The sequence below is a fragment of the Cricetulus griseus genome, chromosome 4 (genome assembly GCF_003668045.3).
Source record: "Cricetulus griseus strain 17A/GY chromosome 4, alternate assembly CriGri-PICRH-1.0, whole genome shotgun sequence".
Classification (NCBI taxonomy): Eukaryota; Metazoa; Chordata; class Mammalia; order Rodentia; family Cricetidae; genus Cricetulus; species Cricetulus griseus.
The window spans coordinates 66,638,649-66,660,852 of NC_048597.1; the positions used below are offsets into that span (position 1 = coordinate 66,638,649).

A 22,204-nucleotide genomic window follows, 5' to 3' on the forward strand; every position below is an offset into this window, starting at 1 on the left:
AACCTCAAATTTATTTGATTTTTGAGACAGGGCTTCTCTGTGTAGCCCTGGCTGTCCTAGAACTCTCTTTGCAGACCAGGCTGGCTTTGAACTCAGAGATCCCATGCTGCCTCGGCCTCCCGAGCGCTGGGATTAAAGAAAAGCGTGCGCCACCGACGCCCGATGCGGAAAACATTTTTAAACGGAGGTTTTATTTAGAAAGGAAAGACCTAGAGCTAAGTCTGAATAACTGGAAGGTAAGAACCTACGCCATGGCTGTGTTCTCTCCTAGAAAAAGAACAAAAGGAAACTAGAACGGCAGAACAAAGGCATAATGGATGGAGGGAAGCGGAGCCGTCTCTCCTCTCCATCCCCCCCAGGACGGTTCCCTGGAAGGTTCGAGAAACAACTGAGGCACGGCTAGTGACATCGTGGCGTCCCCTGGAGACCACCGCAGATGCCCACAGGCACACACACTCACTTTCCCGCCACGCCGCCGCGGCCCGGCTCCAGGGGCGGGGCGTTGCGAGCGAGGCGGGGCGGGGCGTAGACGTCACATCCGGCTCGGGGAGCGCGCCCCCCCCCCTCGGCGGGGGAAAGCAATTGGCAGCCCAGCGAAGTGGGCGTGGGCGGGAAAGCGCGCCTTCAGGGGAGTGAGCGGAGCCCGCTAAAAGAGCGCCGCGTCACGTCCGGTAGCGTTAGACCGGTGCGGAGGTGGTGCGGAGCGCGTCGGCCCGGGCAACTCTCAAAGTGTGTCGTCGCGAGAGGCTGCGGCGGGGCCTCTGTAGAGAAGGCAGGAGCTTGACAGCTTCCGTAAAGGCCAGGAGCGGTGACAGCCATCCGGAGTCATGAGCGACAGCGGCGAGCAGAACTACGGCGAACGGGTACGCGCGGGCGCCCGCGGTCCCACCTTGCTTCTCTCCCCAGGCCTGTCGGGCCTCTCCGGCCGGGCGTCGGGAGTCTTGTCGCCGAGAGGGAGCCGGGGCGCCGAAGGGCCTGGTGGACGACGCCCGAGTCACGAGGGAGGCCGCCAGCGGGCCGTGGGCCTCGTACCAGCTCGGCCGGGTTTTTTTTTTTGTTGTTGTTGTTGCTTTTTTTTTTTCCGTTACGGGGTTGGGGGGGGCGATTAAAAATGGCCGCGGCGTCCCCTCGGCGTTGGGGGATGGGAACGGTATCTAATTTCGCCGTTGCTCGCCTGCGAAGCCGCGCCGCAGCCATCTTGGGCTCGCGGGCTGGGCGCGCTGCCAGAGGCACAAAATGGCGGAGCAGCCGCGCGTCCTGGCTCCCCGGCCCTGCCGCCTCTCCCGGGGCTGCGAGGTGAAGCGGAGAAGAGCCACGTGGGCCTGGGAGTCGGGCTGGTGCGTTGATGGCGGAGAGCCCTCCTGGGCCCGGGAAAGGAGCAGCTCCGGGGCCTCCGGAGACGCAAACAGCAGAGAGGGACCTTAGGGGCCCGTTCGCTTTGTGCCGGAGCGTTTTCCTCATTGTTGGGACCTCAGCTGGTAGAGAACGCAAGGTCATTAGCACTGCCCTACGGATTGTTTCCCACCCCCCCCTCCGGGCAACTGTGGAGGAGTAATCGGTGGCCGCAGTTTGTGGCGCTGTTAACTCTGGGAAGCACATGTTTTATTTATCTATTTTTTTTTTCTTTTACGCTTCCATCCCCAGAGGGTGAAATTCGGTGGTGGAGGATTAGATCGTATGTATATAACGAGCCTGGATTAGTCCCGGTCTCAAAGCTTTAAACAAAGCGTATGTGGCGTGGCAGTAGAGTAGTATTAAGAAAAACCATCCCAGGAAGGCTGGGCTGTGGTGGCGCACGCCTTTAATCCCGGCACTCGGGAGGCAGAGGCAGGCGGATCTCAGTTCGAGACTAGCCTGGTCTACAAGAGCTCGTTCCAGGACAGGGTCCAAAGCCACAGAGAAACCCGGTCTCGAAAAACCAAAAAAAAAAAAAAAAATCCCAGGAAGATAGGGAAGTACATGGCTTAGCGAGCAGGTTATTGATTGCAGTTTGAAAACTGCTTGGAAGCACCATAAAAGTGATTGCCCCAGGACTTACTTACATTTTTATTTTCACAAAAAAAGTTTGCAGGGTTTCTTAGCACTAGATCATAGTAATCTATGATCTAAGTATGTTGGTAAACTTTTAAAAGGTCTTTTACGGCCTGTTAGAAAGCATGCGGGACTCTTCAATGATGAACTCGGAACCAAATCAGAATAATTTGAGCTGATGAGACCTTTACATACCGAGATGAGTCTCTGGTCCCCAAGGTCATTTAAGTCCAGTGTGCCTTGTTAAGGCTTTCCTAAGGAGGGGGGGGTGTTTGTTTTCTTTATAATGGAAATGGAACATAGGCTCGTCTGATGGGCAAGCCTGTACAACTGAACTATATCCCAAACTTAAATGTTTTTTAAATCCTTTCGAACTTTCTCTGTAGTCCACACATATGATCCTGCCTCCTGAAGTTGCATGTGATGTTGAAATTAGTCTGTTTAGAAGTAAAAGCAAATAGCTTTTTGTTTCTTCATGCCCGAGGAAAATTTTCAGAGTGCTAACTTTAATACACATTACTCCAGGAAGAAAGCAACTGAAGTGGGTACCATTTTGAAAGAGCTGGGAAATTATTTGCCCCTGTTAATTTGAAGTGTTTCTATTAGCAAGATGGACCCTCTGGTGTTTTGAATATTTATTTTGAAGTAGGGTCACGCTGTCCTCTGGAACTTAACTATGTAGACCTGTTTAGGTCTGGTCTTGACCTCCATCTGCCTGCCTGCCTCCCAGGTGCTAGGATTTAAGGTGTAGACAAACCACACCTGGCAGTCATTATTTAATTGGAGAGAAAAGGAGAAAAGTATTAAAGATCGACTTTCTGATCTGTTCCTAAACTTGGAACGCTTCAAAAACAATTTAAGTTGTGTGAGCACAATCACGATTTTGTGTGGCCCAAGTGTACCAGTTGTTCCTCAGCTGCCCGAAAGGGATTTTGGGCCACCTGATTTGGGTTCTGGGAATTGAACCTCGGTTCTCCTAAAGAACAGTAGGTGCTGTTAACTGGTGAGCAAATTCTCCAGCCCTATACTTATACACTTTACTTGGTGTTTTTTGCTTTCCAATTGGAATCTTGGGCTAATTGGAAAGCTGAACTACACTTAGCTGAACTCAAGAAGGCTTGCCAAAAAGGTTCAGAGACAAAATTTAAAAATACTGCGAAATAAGCAAGGGAGAATGTTACTAGTTTGTAAATATTGGCTACTTGTACTGTATAGGAGGATCCAGAGTTAGGGTAATCCTGGTCAATTATTTAGCACGACTAAACATTTTTTCCCCAAAAGGAATAAGGGGTAGTTTAAGGACTGGTTGCAATAAAAGTAGGTGAGGGAATGCTTGTCTGTCATGTAAGGCTTACACACAAACAATACAAAGTAGCTCAAGTCACCTGCATTTCATTCACTGGCATAACTGACTGCAAAGTAGCATGGCCAAATCTAATGTGTTCACCTTCCCTTTTACAAGCATGTGAAAAAATGTTCAAGGTAAATAAATAGTCTTGGATATGCCTGGTATAACCAACCACCTCTGGAAACCAGAAAATGAGTTTCATTGACTTCTAGGCCTCTAGGCACATAAACTGTTGTAGTTAATGTATGTAGTATAAATCTGTTAAGCTTCCTGGAATTTCAGTGATTATTTGTCTTCATGTGGACACTCCTACACTTCAGGATTCCCTCAAACCCCTTAGGCTTCCAAAGTTGTTTCTTTCCTAAGCAGACTACAGTTGGGTGTGTGAAATAAATTGTGCTTAGTTTGGTCACAAATTTGTTGGATGGATATAGCATTTAGCTCTTTTGCAGTGTTGTGCTCCTCATCCTTTGTTATCTATAAGATTTGGGGGAGTTGTTTTTTTTTTTTAATGCCCATTTTAAAAAAGTTGGTCTGATTAAGATCTTGTTTCTTCCAGTACTTTTAAAAATTACTCATTTTGTTCCGAACCTCTTTGAAGGAAAATCAGTCACTGTTTAGATTAGAGCTGTGAGGTAATGTTGGGGTTAGTTAATATTTAAGACCCAAGTAATGGTTTGAGTATAGGGTATGAGACTTAGCAAATTTTGATCTTCTACTTAGTTTGAAATTTAACCTCTTTGAGATGATTCATGTCTTTGTTTTGAGAGTCCAGAATTCTACAAGCTAGAAAATATTAAAATTTTTTAAATGTTAAGGCTGTTTTAAAACCAGAGTAGCAAGTGGTTAAAGAATAGCTTGGAGCTAGCAAACACTCTGGTAGAATAGTAGATATTTCCTTAGAAGCATAGTATGTTGGTAACAAAAGCAAGGAGTAGCTTCTAGATACTATCCCATCAAATTGCATCTCAAATTCTGCAGTTTTTCTCTTCTGCTTAAATAATCCCGTGTCTTTGTATATTCTTTTTGTTTATCCCCTAACTCTAAAATTCTGGTTTTTTAAAGCCAAAACTTAACATTTCTAAAGTAATTTTCGTTAACAAAGGGTTGAATTAATGCCAGGTTTAAGAAATTTTGCCTAGTTTTTTTCATCGATGATTACACACACAGGTTAGGTATATAAGTCTCCTGAAATTGTTGAATCGTGTTCTTTGGCTTAAATAAAAATGTTTATTGAATATTATGATTATTGTCAAATTAGAAATTGGTATGTTTAAGGTGAAATCACAGATGTTTTACAAGGTAAGTACTATTGGTTTCCTTGAAAGCTTGAAGGGGAATTCAGATGCTGAGATAAGTGTTAATGGAATCTGTCTTGTATAGCCTTTTTCCTTTTCTCTTCAATACGACCCCAAACCTAAATGGATGCTTTCAAACTTCAAAATTTGGCAAGTCAATGATTAGAACTATAGTCTGTGTCCAGCATTGTTTTGTTGATTAGTATTTATACATTACTGTTGTTTTCTAATAAGCTATGGTGATTATTTTAGGGATTAGTGCTTTTACACAAGTTATTGTAGGATGTGGGCTATATAGAGTTAGGTGTTGCCATCATTTAGCATTACTTTTTAAATTTCAAGTCTAAATTGACTATAGCAAATTCCCAAATCATTGTTTTGAATTGGGTTTTGGAGGCTGTTTTCAGGTTAATTTTTGGCATAGATTTTCATGTTTGGATGGGGACCTCGTCTGCATTAAAATTTTTGTGCTTTGTAGATAAGAACTTTCAAACAAATGCATATGTATGCTTTTGATGGGAAGTATTGCTAACAGTAGAAATGTAGAGGTTTGGTTATTTTTGCAGGTTTATAAAAAGCATAGACTTTACAGCTGGTGTGGGCATGTCAGGTCGGTCCCCCCCACCCTCGTCAGAAACTTCTTAAGCATTTGAGGGTTTTTCTCCTACCCTTTTATAGACAGTAAAAGTTGCAAGAAAAAAATTAGAGGACACATTCATGTAATCTTAGCATTTGGAAGATGGAGGCAGGAGGATCAGGTCATTCTTGACTATAGTGACTTTGAGGCCACTCTGGGCTACATGAGACCCTGTCTCCTAAAAAAGCCCTTTATTCATTTTGATGTTGACTTTTTTTCTGTAGCAAGGTGTAGTTTTTCTTTGCTCATCTCATTTCCAGTTATTAAACTATTCTCTGGGTAATGTGTTTTTTCTGTGTATGCTCTTTTTTTAACCAAATGTATGTTAGCCTAATGGTTGATCTTGTAGTTATATGGAATAGCTGCTTGAGTTTAGCTGAGTTAATACAAATATTGTCTAGCAGTGGTTTTGTTCTTAGTGCATAGGAGAAAGAAGATTACAAAGTGGTAATGAATGAAGCAATACCAAAGTGTCCTCAACGTTGAAAAGTCATGGTACCTAGAGCTTTGTCTTAAGCCCTGTATCTGTACATTAAAAACCTGTGGGGAGGCACTAAGGAAATCTGCTTGGGCATTCTGATTCCATGATTACATTCATGCTGCCAGTAAACTTTTCCCATTACATTTTAGTGATGGATATTAAATAAAGAAAATCAATTATCGTGACTCCCTTAAATAGCCATTAAAAATGTTTCCAGATTAAACAATAACTGACTATAAAATTAGGCTGGAAATCAGGCTTTTCCTTGGAAGAGATACTGCTAGAGCCATGGTTGCCTATGCCAACACAGTGTGAAGACTTGTCTTTTCCTGTTTAAGGGAACCCCTCAGGGCATCCCTCTTAACCAGAAGAAAATATAAGAGGGAATAGACAAAAAAAGAACATACAGAAATATTTAGCAGGGTAACAAGGAAAACTAGATTGTTTTACATGGACAGTATTTTGCTTAGTGTTCCAACAGTGTTCCAGTGTTAATACTAAACTTCATTAATCTGCTAAAGTGGTCCTTTTTAATAATTTAAGGAGGTTAACTATAATTTTCTCCTAATTTGCCACCTTTCAAGTAGGATCTCTCCTTTGGACACCCAGAAGACTAATGTTTTGCTAATAGAGGGTAAAACTTACAACAGAATTCTTTGGGCATAACCACTGTTGGAATCAAGTTTGCTCTGCTTTTCTTTATAGCTGTTGGCATGTAGTAGTTAATTTTACTTAGTATCAGGATTTTAGTTCTAAATTTCGTAATTAAACTAATACAATTTCACTAATGCAGAGTTCCCAAGGGTGGGTTGGACAGATCCAAATTGTCAGGTTTGCTGACAGTGTCTAACAATGCTCTTTTAAATACACAGTAATGTGGAATTATACATTTCTTATCTAGACAAGTCACAGTATTGTAAATCTTCAACCCCAGCCTTTGTCATTGTTCAGATGAGTTGTCCATGCTTTTCTTTCTTGCACTTTTGTATTGAAATGTGTCACTTTTTGACTAGAGATGTGCTTTTGACACTTAGCATTTTCTCTTGGATACAGTAAGAAGTGTGAAATGTGATTATAATTTGTAAAAATGTTAAATGAACAGTAAATGTTCAGTGGCGCACTTCACATTCACGTTAAGCATGATAAATTTATTTGGATTGCCATATACCAACAGGAAACTTATGTAGTTTCAGTTTTTTGAGCTGCATATTCTAGTATTTTTTTAAAATCCAAAACTACAAAAGGGATTTTTTTTTTCTAGTTTCAGTTTTGGCACTGGATTTTATCCTGGAGTTTTAAAATATTCTTCATCCTGTTCTTTTTCTATTAAGGTTAATGTTGAAGAAGGAAAATGCGGAAGTCGTCATTTGACAAGTTTTATAAATGAGTATTTGAAGCTCAGGAATAAGTGAAGCTGAAATTTGAAAAAATAAAAGAAAGAATGCATGCTAATTATCAGACCAGAAGTCCCACTTGTAGAATATTGAGCAATTTGTGTGAAGTGGGGAAGATGAAAGAAGTCAGAATTTGAAACGGAAGAATGAAGAAAAGAAATAAAAATGAAGTTAAGATAAGAAGTAATCTGGAATCAGAAAGCACTACGCTAAGTAATTACTAGTCTGTTTATGTGTCCCTGTATATTTTGCTAAACATGCATGCATTATTTGTTTAATAGAAGAAAATATATACAGGGTAAAGAAGTGACTTCCAAGGGAATCGTTTAAATTAGGTAATAATTCTAATTTTAACTGCTTAGTCAAGTGATGGAAATGCAATTCTTTAAAAATATTTGTAGTCAAATAGGCAGCAGTGTGCTAATCCACTGGGTAATAGTTGGCCTCCCGTTTTCCCTTAGGCTTTTATACTTCGTTGGTTCTGGGGCATGAGTGAGTATGAGTTGGAACTGGTGGTCTCTTACTTAACACCCTTTGGACTCTTAAAAAATGCACTGATTTTTCTGCTTTGGTACTGAACAGTGTATAGTAGAATATTTGTACGGGAAATTTTCGAGATTTGTCACTAGGGTGATAATGGGACTAAACTCCCAAAATCCAAATAAAGCATCTAACATGGTTGTTTTATTGTAATGAAAGCATTAGGTTTCCACATATTAGTGGAAAGCTACAACCACTTAAGTCCTAATGTTGAGATTTACATGTGCCAAATAAGGATGATTCTTTATATTCTGTTTCAGTTTAATGCCTGTTCCAACTAAATTTTAGGGGTTTTGTTTAAGTATAGTAGCTTCCCTTAAGAGATGGGTCATGCAAGTGTAAATGATAGCTAATCCAAAGTACAGTAGTAGCTGGAACTTAGATGCCTTTTCTCCTATCCTTAGTTCATTATAATGAACAAAGTAAACAACATTGTTTTCTTCTGGTGTGCTACTTTAACTGAAAAATAATCTCAAAATCCCTTTCTGTCTGTCTTGACTGGTTATAGTTATATGGTTAGCATAATGTTAATAACAGGTACATATAGTCAGTAGCAAACAACCAATAGTTGCCTTCTCTGTGCAGAATATTAAAGGTTATCATCTTCCTAAAATGATGCAACTTAATTTTTTCTGAGTGTTGTTGGGTCTTTAGAGCTATTTGAGACAATGACTTAAATGGCCTTTCTTGAAGGGTGCATGTTTTGTTGGTATACTTTAGCCTATTGTCAGTACTTTTTATTTGTGCTTCTTACATTATTTCTGTATCTTACTAGGATGAGCAAATTTGTTGCTTTGTAAAACTAATTGTCAGATAATAATCAAGAATAATGTTAATTTTGGTTACTGCTCAAATTTATAAAGGGGATTTGAGTTTTAATATGGTCCAAGTGGATATGCTTAAAGTAAAAATGTTGATGTTAGCAAAGTTTCCCATCTTTTTTGTTTTCCTCTTAGAGTGTACCTATGGACATTGAGGATGCTTTTAAGTCCTATTGACAGGAAAACAATTAAAATCAGAGGGCTGAAATGGGGGTTGGAATTTTACTTGAAATAGAGGGAAGATTTGCTTTGCCAAAGAATCATAGAAAGATTTAACTTCTGACATTAAGTCTGTAAAGCTTAATTAACATGTGTATTTTGCTTTTTAGGATAAGGGTGCCTAACACAAACTAAGAGCTGTTAATGAGCTACTGTAAGGAGAGACTTAGTACTTCTGAGTTGTTGCTCTTAATATGGAAGGAGCTACACACTGCTTGAGATTCTGTTTTTGTTTTTTTATAGTTAGTTTTGACAGCATTGGGGGTGTGGAGATTTCTGGTGGTTATGCTTTGGCATTAGCTGGCCATAGTATAGTTGTGTTTGTAGAATTCTATATGATTTTGTCGCTGAGTTGAATTTGAGGTATTTGTAAAAGGACGTCCCTGTCTGGCTTTATAGAATTGTGGATTAAGGTTTACGAATAGTGTAGATAGAGCTTTGTACTTAGCTGATCACTATGGGGTCTCATTTCTGCACACAATCCTTCATATATTCTCACCAATTAGAGGTAGTCAACCTAAGTGGGAGGATTTAACAAGGATTAGCTGACAAAGTTTAGATGCAGTTTTTGTGCTGTGGTCCCCCCCTCCCCCACTAGCCCAACAAGGTGGCAGTATATAGTCAAGGGAATCTTGTTCTGGTGTTTCCACTGATTTCCGATCTTAAATTGTTGGTTAAAAAGTACGTGTAGGACATGGCCTATTACATTTGAAGACTGGGTAGACTTGAACTTTCTAAATCATCTGTTTAGACGCTATCTTACTAGGCTTTTAAAAAGAAACCTTACTCAGTTAATTTCCCATTTTAGAAATTGTTACTCCTCTTAACAGATAGCTGAAGCATTCCAGTTTGGAATAAAACTTTTGGTTAAAATGAAGCAACAGTCTGAAAGAGGAAATTTTTGTTTTTTTTTTTTTAAGATTTATTTTATGTATATGGTGCTCAATCCGAATATACACCTGAATGCCAGAAAGGGGCATCAGATTCCATCAAATATAGGATGGCTGTGAGCCTACCATGTGGTTGCTGGGAATTGAACCTCTGGATGAGCTGCCAATGGTCTTAACCACTGAGGCATCTCTCCAGCTCTAGGAATTATTTCTAGGCAAGTTTCTGTTAGTAGATTTACCTTACAATGATTTTTTAATGTGCTGTGTGATATTCTGTTCTTTCTGCAAAATGCTTCATTTGGTTACCGTTAAAGCTTCTCATTGTTCAGTGAAGTTCTCTCATAGAATTGGAGTAAATGCATTTTTAATAACTTTCTAGTTCCTTGTTTCTGTTTTCCCTTGTACATTAGCTTTTCCCTGTAGTAAAGATGATAAAAAGCTACACTGTCAGTTTTTGTTTTGACCAAGAAGAAAGTGGGGTAAATTGCCTTGCTGAATGTTTTGATTATTAAATACAGAAATCCAGCGGCTGGTTAATTGGTAGTCTCCCTCCCCACTACCAGCAGCAAATCTTAAACTGTATCTTGGTATTAAAGGCAGCTGTCATCATGCATGCCTTATTTTAATCTGTAGTCAGTTACTCCTTGGAATGAATGAAGAAAATCTGATAGAGAGGTAAGGTTATCTGTCACACATTACATCACACCATGTTTCAGTGTGTCATTGAAGTGTTTTCTAGATTATTTGGGGCCTGGAAAGCTATTCGTTCTTCCAGTTGTCTTCATCTGTTTTACTTGAGGTTTCCTCCCTTCTGTGTTGTATGTAAAACATAAATTTTTATGTCCTGAGCATTGAGGAGGAATGCTCTAAATTGTCTTCCTTATTCTGTATGTAAATCATAGTCTGAATTCTAAAATATTTAGAAGTGACTGTCTAGATTCTTGCCCTTCATTTTAGCTTTGCTTTCGTTTTAGTGGTTGTTGCTGTGTCTTACATAGAACAATTGACTAGACTGTGCTTCATTTTGTCTTGAAGGTTTTTGTAGTAAAAGCTTAGTGGTCTGACTGAGGAGTGAGTGTTTTCTCTTCCCATTTAATTTTTTTGTATGCCTTCGTAGAATTTTTCTCCAGTTCTATTGCCACATTTGTATGTCTTTTCTACTAATTGACACAAGCCTTTGGCTAAGAATGATCATCCTGTTTAGCTATTTCCTTATTTATTTTGGAGATCTTTGTGTCAGTTAACTGGCCATTAGTTGGGAATTTTGATTAGGAAAACTGAGTACATGCATGGTATTTGCCTAGGCACCTATAGACATTTTCTTCCTGGGCCCCTACTCTAGAAAATGAGCTCCTGATTTTACCTTTGTTTTAATATGCCCTTTACATATTCTGCTTTTTCTCAGTTTCCTGTTTTATTTTGCCTGGGCTCTTCTCAGTTTAGCCAAGAAAGCTGTGGATCTTTGGCACCTTCTCTACACTTAAAACAGTTCTCTGCCTTGCTCTTGAGTTTTGTTAAGAGATTCCCACATACATTGAAAACAAGATCTTAGCCACATTTCATGTCCATCAGCTAGTCTTTGCATTCAGCTAGATTTCTTCTACCTTCAGAGCTTGAAATGCAAGGTTATCCTTACTGCTTTTGCCCCTCATTCAACAAACTGTAACTTGAAGTTTCATAAGTTTTTTTGTGGGGTTTGTTTTGATTGCAGCTTGACTGGAATAGACTAGGCTTCATAGTTAACTAAAGTTCTTTCCCAGAGTCTATGTAGTAATATTCCCCAAATATAGTTCTTGGGTAGTTCCTTAACAATTTGATTTTGACACCTTTTAAGGGAGTGGAGTTAGGTAATTCTTCCCTACTCCAGAAAGGTGGAAGAACTAATTGATGTCAGTTGAAGCAATGAAACTATTATACCAGGTATACTCAATTCCTGTCCTCACATATGTTTTCTTATCTTTGGAAGAGGATTGCTCTCCTTGGCCATTTATCTCACAGAAGCTTATTTGTTTTTAAAGTTTCCCAAAAAGTATACAAATTAAAACTTTTGACATCTGCGTGTAGGAATCCCGTTCTGCTTCCAGAAGTGGAAGTGCTCATGGATCGGGGAAATCTGCACGGCATACCCCTGCAAGGTCACGCTCCAAGGAAGATTCAAGGCGTTCTAGATCAAAATCAAGGTCCAGATCTGAATCTAGGTAAGAAAAAGCATTTTGAGATCTCCTTCTGTTAACTCTCCCCTGAAATTGATGTGGTTTGTTAGGCTAAGGAAGGGAAAGGATATGTCCATTTGTTTATGTAGGTATTAGAAATGGGAGCCAGAAGCAGGATGCTGGTGGCTCAAGCCTTTAGTCCCAGCACTCAGGAGGCAGAGGCAGGTGGATCTCTGTGAGTTTGAGACCAGCCTGGATTATAAGAGCTAGTTCCAGGAGAGCCTCCAAAACTACAGAGAAACCCTGTCTCAAAAACCAAAAAGGAAAGAAATGGGAGCCAGAAGCCTGAAATAACCTGGGCTTCTGGAGTGAGGTTTCAGTTCATTCCCCTATGTTGGCCTGAGCAGATTTTACTTTGAACCAGCACTTACTCTCGTTACAGATGGCTGTGAGCCACCATGTGATTGCTGGGAATTGAACTGAGGTCCTCTGGAAAGAGTAGCCAGAGCCCTTAACTGCTGAGCCATATCTTCAGCCCCAATGCCTTGGAAGGAAGGAAGGAAAAAAACAGGGTTTCTCTGTGTAGCCCCAGCTGTCCTGAAACTCACTCTGTAGACCGGCCTCTGTCTCCCAAGTGCTAAGATTGAAGGCATGTTCCACCACTGCCTTAATTATTAGAGATAAAAACTGTAGTGGTTGTGGTGGCTTTTGTTAACTGGCCTAAATGAGTAGTGGGCATAATAGGAAATAAAATGAGAGGGTAAAGGTGTGCACAACCCAAACTAAAGTGTACCGTGTCGTCCAATTTTCAAATAATTTTAAATACATTTAACTTTGAAATTTTCTTTGTTACTTTGAAGAAATGGTGAGAGAGAGGCAACATGTTTTTCTGACTTTGGTTGCTTAACAAAATTTAAATGATAAATTGGGGGCAATTTTTTGTTTATCATGGACTATGCCTCTAAAAGAGTGAAAAGAATTGAAAGCCATATCTATTTTTCAGTTATTTAGTCATAACCCCGACTTCTGTCTTGCAGGTCTAGATCCAGAAGAAGTTCTAGAAGACATTATACAAGGTCACGATCACGATCCCGCTCCCATAGACGATCCCGGAGCAGGTCTTACAGCCGAGATTATCGAAGACGGCATAGCCACAGCCACTCTCCCATGTCTACTAGAAGGCGTCATGTTGGAAACCGGGTAAGCTAAAAGTTTTCTAAAGTGCTGTGGACTGAACCCAGGTTATGATGTACACTAGGCAAGTAAATATTTATCTACCATTGAGGTGCATTCCCAGCCTGAAGATCCTTCTAAAACATTGTACTACCTGATCTCTCTATTTTGATGGTGGAGTTTTACCAAATTGAAACTTTTGGCATCTGCATTTCAGAATCCCATTCTGCTTCCAGAAGTGGAACTGTTTATATTAGGATGTAATTTGCCTACCTATGTAGGATTACTGGAACCTTTTATGTTTTTTATGGTTGGAATACTTGCTTGTAATGTGTGTGTAGAATTTTACCAATGATAGCTACTAAAGTAATTTGGTGCACTTTTTGTTGGGTTTTCATATATGATCATCTGTGATCACTTAATATGCAATATAGTTCCTCTTGACTGATTTTAGTTGCTAGACATACAAAAGGATTAAAGGAAAAGCCCACAAATAATTTATGAAGCTTAATGTTTGCTTTTGTTTTTAGTTTGAAATCTTGCTCTGTGCTATTACCCCATCTATTAATAACATTGCTATTTTTAATCTTTTTTAAGATTTATTTATTATGTATGCAGTATCTGCCTACATGTATGCCTGCAAGCCAGAAGGAGGGCACCAGATCTTATTACAGATGGTTGTGAGCTACCATGTGGTTGCTGGGAATTGAACTCAGGACCTTTGGAAGAGCAGTCAGTGCCCTTAACTGATAAGCCATCTCTCCAGCCCCCTAATTTTAATCTTAATATGCTTAATTTGCAAATTAAATTTTACAATATCTGATTAAGTAAAACAAATGATTTGTAAGCAGTTGTTACATACATGTGCTTCTCTACTTAGGAGTCTGGCTGTTCTGTGTAGGTGTGATACCCTTACTATGCCCAACAAAACATCTTCCATCTGAGATTGGTTGGATTCTCCAGTGCAGAACCCATAGACATAAGGGTCCATTGAGCTATACCCTTGTTTCTAGTTATTTATTCCCAGCTATCCTTGTACAGATATGTATGACGTGACGTCTTTGTTGAGTGTCTTTTGTGCTTTCCCTTTTTGGTGGTGGTGTGTCGTCGTCCGTCTGTCCCCCTCCATCTCCTCCCCCTTCCCCACCCCCACTCTCCCAGTTTTCACTGTGTAGCCCTGGCTGTCCTTGATCTCTGTAGACCAGGCTGGTTTGCCTCCTGAGTGCTGGAATTAAAGGTGTGCACCACCACCACCCCAGCTGTTGGGTTGTTGGGACAAGCTATTACAGTATTTGTGCCACTCTGTAAAAAGATGACTTTGATTTTGCTTTTCCAGTGCTGGAGTAAAAGTGTGCATGACTACATCCATCTCATTTTTTATTACACATAGATGTCAGGTCAACTGAAGGAGTTGGTTTGTGTCTCTGAAGAGTCTAGGAATAAGTTTCCAGTGGACAGAAAGGCAACTATGTAGGGTTGGGTGCTGGTTTCTGGTATTCAAGGGCTTGGGGAGGGTGTCACCCAAGAATGGGCAGAAGGGGTGTTTCCTGGGATTCAACTATATCTGTTCTTTTCCAATTCTGGCTGGGTAGGCAGTGGCTCACAGTCAAGATTGTTGTGAGGTTTGGGTCAGCCTGGGTTGCATGAGCTCTAGACTAAAACAAGACAGCCCACTCATTTCTTTCTAGCTGTTCTGATTTTTTTTATGTGCTTACTATTTTTTTTCTTAGAATAAAAATCCAAGCTGAACTCCATACCTCAAAAGCAGAATGCCCAGTTTTTTTGTTTTTTCGAGACAGGGTTTCTCTGTAGTTTTGGAGCCTATCCTGGCACTCGCTCTGGAGACCAGGCTGGCCTGGAACTCAGAGATCCGCCTGCCTCTGCCTGCGAGTGCTGGGATTAAAGGCGTGTGCCACCAACGCCCGGCTTACTGAGTCTCTTAATGGATACCCACCCCCAAGAGATTTCCTACCCTTCTTTGTTGTACTTGATGTCACGTGTTTTGTAAGATGCAATGGTCTGATTTATTTTTGTGTACTAGTTCCCCACCTACCCCCTTAGGTCTATGCCAGATTTTCAGATTTTAACATCTGTTTCTGTTTTCTAGGCAAATCCTGACCCCAACTGTTGTCTTGGAGTGTTTGGGTTAAGCTTGTACACCACAGAAAGAGACCTAAGAGAAGTATTCTCTAAATATGGCCCCATTGCCGATGTGTCTATTGTCTATGACCAGCAGTCTAGACGTTCAAGAGGATTTGCCTTTGTATATTTTGAAAATGTAGATGATGCCAAGGAAGTAAGTAAATTTTTACTTATACTTAATAGTTCAAAACACCAATCTTTGTTAACTGTTCTGATAACCAGGCAATTTCTGTTTTTATAGTATAAATTTAAGATTTAAGACACATGGCTATAGTTTTGAATTCAGAAAAACAAGTTCTACTTGGAACATGTTGAATTCAGTAATGATATTCTGAACTTACTTTTGAAATTCCATTTTGCAAAATAACAAGTCCATGAAGACTAAGTGTGACTCAGGGCAGTTGGTCTTAGAAGGTCCTGGCTCCAGCCTAGTATATTCATTCTACTGCTAAAATCATTTTGAAGTAAATTTCAAACACATTACTTGCTGTTTCTGTAATGCTGTATTGATGTATAAAGTAAACCATGAAGATACATTGGTAAGAATACACTGAGCTATTTTCTAAAAGTATGTGTATTTTAGATTTTAAATTTGTATGGGGGTGGTGGATGTTTTACCTACTACATGGATGCCATTGCACGACAGATGCAGTGTCTGTGGAGGCCAGTAGAGGGCATCAGAATTTGAGCTACAGGCATGGCTCTCTTTGTGGATGTTGGAAATTGAATCCAGGTCTTGAAAAGCAGACAATGCTCTGAACTTCTGAGCCATCTCCTCAGTTCATGTTCATTTTAGTCTTAAAAAAAAGGGAGGAGGGATACATAGATGATAATAATAATAGATCCAAGCTTCCTCTTAGAAGTGTTTGGCTTCCACAACAGGCATTTTGAATCATGTAATGTAACATTGTGTGGTTTTTAAATTTCTTCCCATACCAAACAGCCATAGGTGTAAATAAAGAACATGTTTTTGGCTGTGTTCATCAAGCCCTAATTTATAGACATTAAGAATTGGCTTCATACATGCTAGTGTACTGCATATGTGTGTGTAATTCCAGCGCTGAGGGTGTTAGAGACCAAGGGATTAGCTAAGTGTACCTAAATTTATTTGTAGGTAGGTAATAAGTATTTTTGTGGGTCATGTAGGCTGCTGTGATCGGGCTATTTTTAGCAAGTGAATTTGTAGTAGAGGAAACAACCCAGTTAGGCAAGTTTTCTTCTGGCCAACCTTTTAAAAAGTATTGGGAAACTTGATAGAACGTCCTCTAAGTCTTTATTAAATAGCTATTGGATAATTAGTTGTTCAGGATGTGTTTAATAATTTCTTTATCTTTTGAAGGCTAAAGAACGTGCCAATGGAATGGAACTTGACGGACGTCGAATTAGGGTTGATTTCTCCATAACAAAAAGGCCCCATACCCCAACGCCTGGGATTTACATGGGGAGACCCACCTAGTAAGTATGACTTGTTTATCTGTGTGAGTGTGGGTGCTACTTGAATAGTAATAGAGGTTCATGTACAACACTCCCAACTCTTCCACGGGCTGTCCCCTCAGCTCCCACCTCCCCCTTATGCTTCAAGAGTGTGTGGCTGTCCACTGCATTATGGTCAACCTACCATCTGCCACACCCTCCTAGAAAATTACCTCTATTTTAGTTGCAGCTTGTTCCTCGGTAGGCTTGGGGCCTGGGAAGGAACTTCTCTCCTATGCATGTTAGAGTGTTAACTGTATAGGTAACTGTTAGCTCATTAGTGCAGTGGCACTATCATGTTCATACTGTGCAGTTGTGTGTTGCTTCTCCCCAATCTATGGCTTTAGAATCTTTCTGCTCCTGTTTTACTGGTGTTTGAGCCTGGAGGGGGGGAATAGGTTGATATTGATGTCCCACTTAGGCTGCACTTTAATAACTTGTGAATGCTTATTAGCTGTTGTCCAGTGACTAAAAGAGCTTCTCTTACAAGGACTGGGTTGCCCTGGTTCCTGCATCTTAACTTATTCTAGACTGAGACAGTGTTTCAATCAATCTAGAGTTTACTGATTTTGATAGAGAGCCTTTGACCCTCCTGTCACCTCAGTAACTTTATGTAGGTGCTGAGGGTTTATTCAAGACCTCATACTTAGCTATTGAACCATCTCAGGAACCTCTAGAATTCTTTTTTTTTTTTTTTTTTTTTTTAAATTGAGGCAAGTTCAGTTGACAGATGTTACAAGACATCTTCATGTGTTCTCTCCCTTCCATCTTTTTGTGAGTTCTGGGAGTTGAACTCAGGTTGTGTTGCAAGTGTGTTTTCTTCACCCAGTTAATATTTTGTGTATATGTGAGTTTGGGTGAGAACCTAAACATGGGGCATATGTGGAGGGCAGAACAACTTATGTGCCCTCACCTTCCATCTTGTTTAAGAATGGGTTTGTGGGCCAGGTGGTGGTGGTGAATGCCTTTAATCCCAGCACTAGGGAGGCAGAAGCAAGTGGATCTCTCTGAGTTCTAGGCCAGGGCTGTTACACAGAGAAACCAAAAAGAAAACATGGGTTTGTGTTTACTGCTCCAGTCCATCTGGCCTTTGAACTGACTCCTGGGATTCTGTGTCTACCTCCTATCCAGCCTTAGAAACATTAGAATAGGCAAATTGGAGGCACCTGGTGTGGGTTCTGTGGTTAGTACTCAGGTACTTCTGTTTAAGCATTTTTTTAACTCACTGAGTCTTAGACTCAATTATTTTTTTAAATAAGGAAAAACCTTTTAAAGATAGGATCTCAGCCCAACAGTGATGGCAAATTCCTTTAATCACAGTACTTGGAAAGCAGAGGCAGGTAGATCTCTGAGTTCGAGGCTAGCCTGGTGTGCAGAGTTGAGTTCAAGGACTACACAGAGAAACCCTGTCTCAACACCCCACCATATATCCCTGGCTGCCTTCAAGCTCACAGATACCTACCTACCTTCCTTTGCCTCCTTGGTGCTGTGATTAAATTAAAGATGTGTTTACCATGCCATTTGTGTGCCCCTAAAAACAAAAGATTGCATGTGGATACACACATCCAAATAACACAGTGTAACAAGGGAAAGGAAACCATTGATAATATTGATAAAGAACTACATAGAAATAATTTTCTGTTAACATACTTAAAGAGGCCTGCTTGCAGCCATCTCCACTTTTTGTTCAGGAGAGCCTTTGAGTTTTCTGATATCAGGAACAATATTTGGTTTTTCGAGACAGGGTTTCTCTGGTTTTGCAGGCTCTGTAGACCAGGCAGGTCTCCAACTCAGAGATCTGCCTGCCTCTGCCTCCTGAGTGCTGGGGTTAAAGGTGTGCGCCACCACCGCCCAGCACAGGAACAATTTTTTTTAATAGCAGACGTTGTGACCAAAAAGGAGAGGATTAGTTTGAATTACTAAAAGGTATGTTGTGATTCACAGTGGCAGTTCACGCCGCCGCGATTATTATGACAGAGGATATGATCGGGGTTATGATGATCGGGACTATTACAGCAGATCATACAGGTAAGTTGTGGAAGAGTCTGTTTACAAAGAAACCTGAATTTTTGCAAGTAAGAAATAGTTGTGATTTAAGACTTATGCATCTAATTCTGTATGTAGTTGGATGCTTACTTCATTCTAAAATATAAATGAGGGGGTTAAATTTGGTGTGCTAATACAAAATGAAACTTGATTTCATAATGTATGTCATCTTGGACTTGGGTCTGGTCACCAACCAGTAATTATGAGCCTTTAATGTAAACTTGTGTAATTAAGTATAGACCATGTGTGTTTGGTTTTTTTTTTTTTATAAGTGAGATTTTCATGTTTAAAATTGTTTGTGATAGTATTTGACATCCAGAATTTTACCAAAATGGCATTTCCTCCCCTTTGAAGCATTACTATATTAAGTAATATTTGGGGCTGAGAAGTTCAAGGGTCTGTCTTTACTGAGAGCAACTATGCCATTTCAGAAAGAGCTCTTTTAACATGGTAACTAAAACCAATTTATTTCTTTTCTGTTTTTACAGAGGTGGTGGAGGAGGAGGAGGTGGATGGAGAGCTGCTCAAGACAGGGATCAAATTTACAGGTGTGCCAAAAGGGTTTACAGCCTGACTAACAGTAGAATACTTGTACAATGTTTGCCTGGTACTTAGGTAACTGTTCTCTAAGTGATACATCAAAGATTTGATTTGCTTGTGTTTGAGTCTTGGCTTCTGTGTTGTCGTAGATAAAACTCACAGAAATCTGCCTGCTTTTGCCTTCCTGGACTAAAGGCATGCCCTATCATGCCTTTATGTTTGTTTTGATTTTGTATTAGTTTGTATTTAGCCTGCATTTATATCTACCACGTCATGCTTTGTGTCCTTGGAGACCAGAAGATGGCTTCACTTTTTGAGCCACTGTGTGAGTGCTAGGTTCTCTGCAAGAATAGCAAATGTGCCTGTTAGCCATCTCTCTGGTCACAGATTTGATTTAAGTATATGAAAGTAGTTCTCAATATACAATGTAAAAGGATTTGTAGATATAAAAATTAATTGAACCTTATAAAATAGATAATTAATTTGGTATTTAGACCTAATAAACTGCATTTTAAAGGTTTATTGGAACTTTCCAGCTTGGAGACTGGCAAAAGTTTGGCTTCATGTTATTAGCCTGATGACATCAAGATGTAGATTTAGACAGTCTTTATTTATTTACAGAAGGCGGTCACCTTCTCCTTACTACAGTCGTGGAGGATACAGGTCACGTTCCAGATCTCGATCATACTCACCTCGTAAGTTACCTTGATTAGTTTTATTCATTCATTTAGTTTTATTTTTCCATTTTAGTTTTTCTTTTTGATTAGTTTTATTTATTATCTCTATGATTTACTTAAGGTTTAAATTTTTTAATTCCCAAACATTAACATGTTTTGTTTTCTTTCCAGGTCGCTATTAAAGCATGAAGTTGAAGACTTTCTGAAACCTGCCATAGAGCTGGGATATTGTTTGTGGACAATATTTTCTATTGTCTCCTGTTTAAAAAGTGAACAGTGCCTAGTGAAGTTAGGTGACTTTTACACCTTTTATGATGACTACTTTTGGTGGAGTTGAAATGCTGTTTTCATTCTGCATTTGTGTAGTTCGGTGCTTTGTTCAAAGTTAAGTGTTTTCAGAAAAGTATGTTTTGCATGTATTTTTTTACAGTCCAAATTTTGACTGCTGAGAAGTTTCTATTGTACAAAACTTCATTTAAAAGGTTTTTCTACTGAATCCAGGGTATTCTGAAGATCGAAGCCTGTGTGTAAAATGCTACCAAATGGCAAAAAGCAACAATAAACAAGTTTGATTTTTACTTTTCTTTCTAAATATCAATGCTTAACCAGAAACACCCTTAAGTTACCAGTAAAATACTTTAAAATAAAAATATTCATTTTCTTTCAGGAGTCCATGAATCTTGCCATATTCAATATACTTGCAATTAAGTGTTAAATATGCTGTAACTCTGTGCTGCTAGTATTAGAACAAAAATCTTTACAGCAAATGCTTAATGCTTACATTAATGTGGATTCGTCAGCCTTTATGTAATCTATTCTATATAGCAGGGAATAAGAGCTACAGATACATGTCTTTAAAAGGCTATTTGTTGAGGCTGTTACAAAGAGATAATGGTATTTCAACTAGTTATCAACAAGTGATAACAATACATTCCACCACAAATGTACTCTTGTTCTTTTAGCTTTTAGACTATATAATACTGGGTGCTTCAAAGTATGGAATGAGAGAAGGGATCACCACACCTGTGTCATGGATAAACTGAAGACTGCCTGTTCATTTTTTAAATATTATTTTCAGGTCCTTTGCTTACCAAAGGAAGCCCAATTCACTCAAATGTTTTGAGAACTGTTTAAATAAAGGCAAAGAGAAAAATTGCTAATGCAACTCGGTTTACAAAGAAGTGTTGGCTTTCTTTTAACTTTATTGTAAGTAGAGTTCTGTGGTTTATTTAGTGCCTGGTGCAATGTTGTTCTTGCTTTAAGATAACATACTATGTGCTGTTTTGGTAAAATGTATTTCTCAAATATATTGGCCAAGTAGATACTGTAATGAAGATTTCTCTTTGGGGCTGAGGTTGTATTAAATAACTAGCCCTCCCACACAACCTGGTTTAGTAAGTTTGATACTAACATGACAGTGTCCAGATCCAAACCTGTTTGAAGATCTTTTTGTTCTTGGTTTATAGTTCCCCTACACCCCTATTACTGTGGATTCAACATGCAAGGCAAGCACACTGAGCTGCACCCCAGACATAAACTTGGATTTATGATTATAGTGCAGGGAACATGTCATTTACAGTAGTCTTGCATAAAGATCGAGCATTGTTTTGGGGAAATATATTTGGAAGTCCCCTTGCAAGTCTTATAAAACTAAAGGAGGACCTCTAGGATTTGGGGGTGGTGGTGGTTAGAAATATTGGACTTTTCTAGACTTAAAGGTTGGGGAGCAGTTAGAAATAGTGGGGATAAAAGTGATTCCCAGACTCTGATGGGACTCATGATCAGAAGTACCTTTCTGGACAGCCAAGCGTATAGTAAATATTACAAGAAGCACTGAAACTGAGGTTTTAAGGACTAGGTTCCCATTTGGGCCATTGCTTGAGGTAGCTTTTCATTTCTACTGTATTTCTGTTCCTTGGAGGTTGCATTTCTAAGGAAAAACAATAACAAGGCAGTCACAGAAGCAGCATCTGCATTGAGATGATCATGGAAGTCCTATTAGTTTTATATCATGATTTTTTGTCTTTTCCAGACAGGATTTCTCTTTTGCCCAGGCTGTCCTAGAACTTGCTGTGTAGACCAGGCTGGCCTCCTATGTCTACTTCCTGAGTGCTGGGATTCTTTAATCCAGCACTGCTTGGCAATATTACATGAAGTTTTTACAAAAATTTATGAATATGGATGTTAGGCCTGTGTGTGTGTCTGTGTACTATGTGCATGACTGGTGTCCATGGAGGTCAGACTGGTAAATCATGCAGGTCCTGAGAATCAAACCGGATCCTCTGTAAGAGCAGGTAGTGCTCATAATTTAGCCCTTGGTATCTCAATGACTTGATTATGT

General features: G+C 39.7%; 1 protein-coding gene across 2 annotated transcripts; it reads left to right on the forward strand.

The window, feature by feature from the left end:
• The first annotated feature begins 658 nt into the window (after positions 1 to 658).
• On the forward strand, positions 659 to 21,028 carry Tra2b (transformer 2 beta homolog). Of its 2 annotated transcripts, none has more exons than XM_027413001.2 (9): positions 659 to 863; positions 11,724 to 11,857; positions 12,850 to 13,012; positions 15,093 to 15,281; positions 16,467 to 16,582; positions 18,545 to 18,628; positions 19,135 to 19,194; positions 19,811 to 19,881; positions 20,035 to 21,028. In XM_027413001.2, the coding sequence occupies exons 1-9, from the start codon at positions 828 to 830 to the stop codon at positions 20,043 to 20,045; spliced, it is 864 nt and encodes a 287-aa protein (XP_027268802.1). In that variant the 5' UTR covers positions 659 to 827; the 3' UTR covers positions 20,046 to 21,028. The 2 variants fall into 2 exon arrangements, with proteins under 2 accessions (XP_027268802.1, XP_027268801.1); XM_027413000.2 differs by having other exon boundaries at positions 660 to 863; positions 19,808 to 19,881.
• Positions 21,029 to 22,204: the final 1,176 nt, after the last annotated feature.

Excerpts from the sequence above, each read along its gene's own strand:
- Tra2b (XM_027413000.2), top strand. The coding sequence starts at position 828 with ATGAGCGACAGCGGCGAGCAGAACTACGGCGAACGG. Across the intron at positions 13,013-15,092 it reads GGCGTCATGTTGGAAACCGG|GCAAATCCTGACCCCAACTG; the intron begins GTAAGCTAAAAG and ends TCTGTTTTCTAG. Across the intron at positions 18,629-19,134 it reads TATTACAGCAGATCATACAG|AGGTGGTGGAGGAGGAGGAG; the intron begins GTAAGTTGTGGA and ends CTGTTTTTACAG.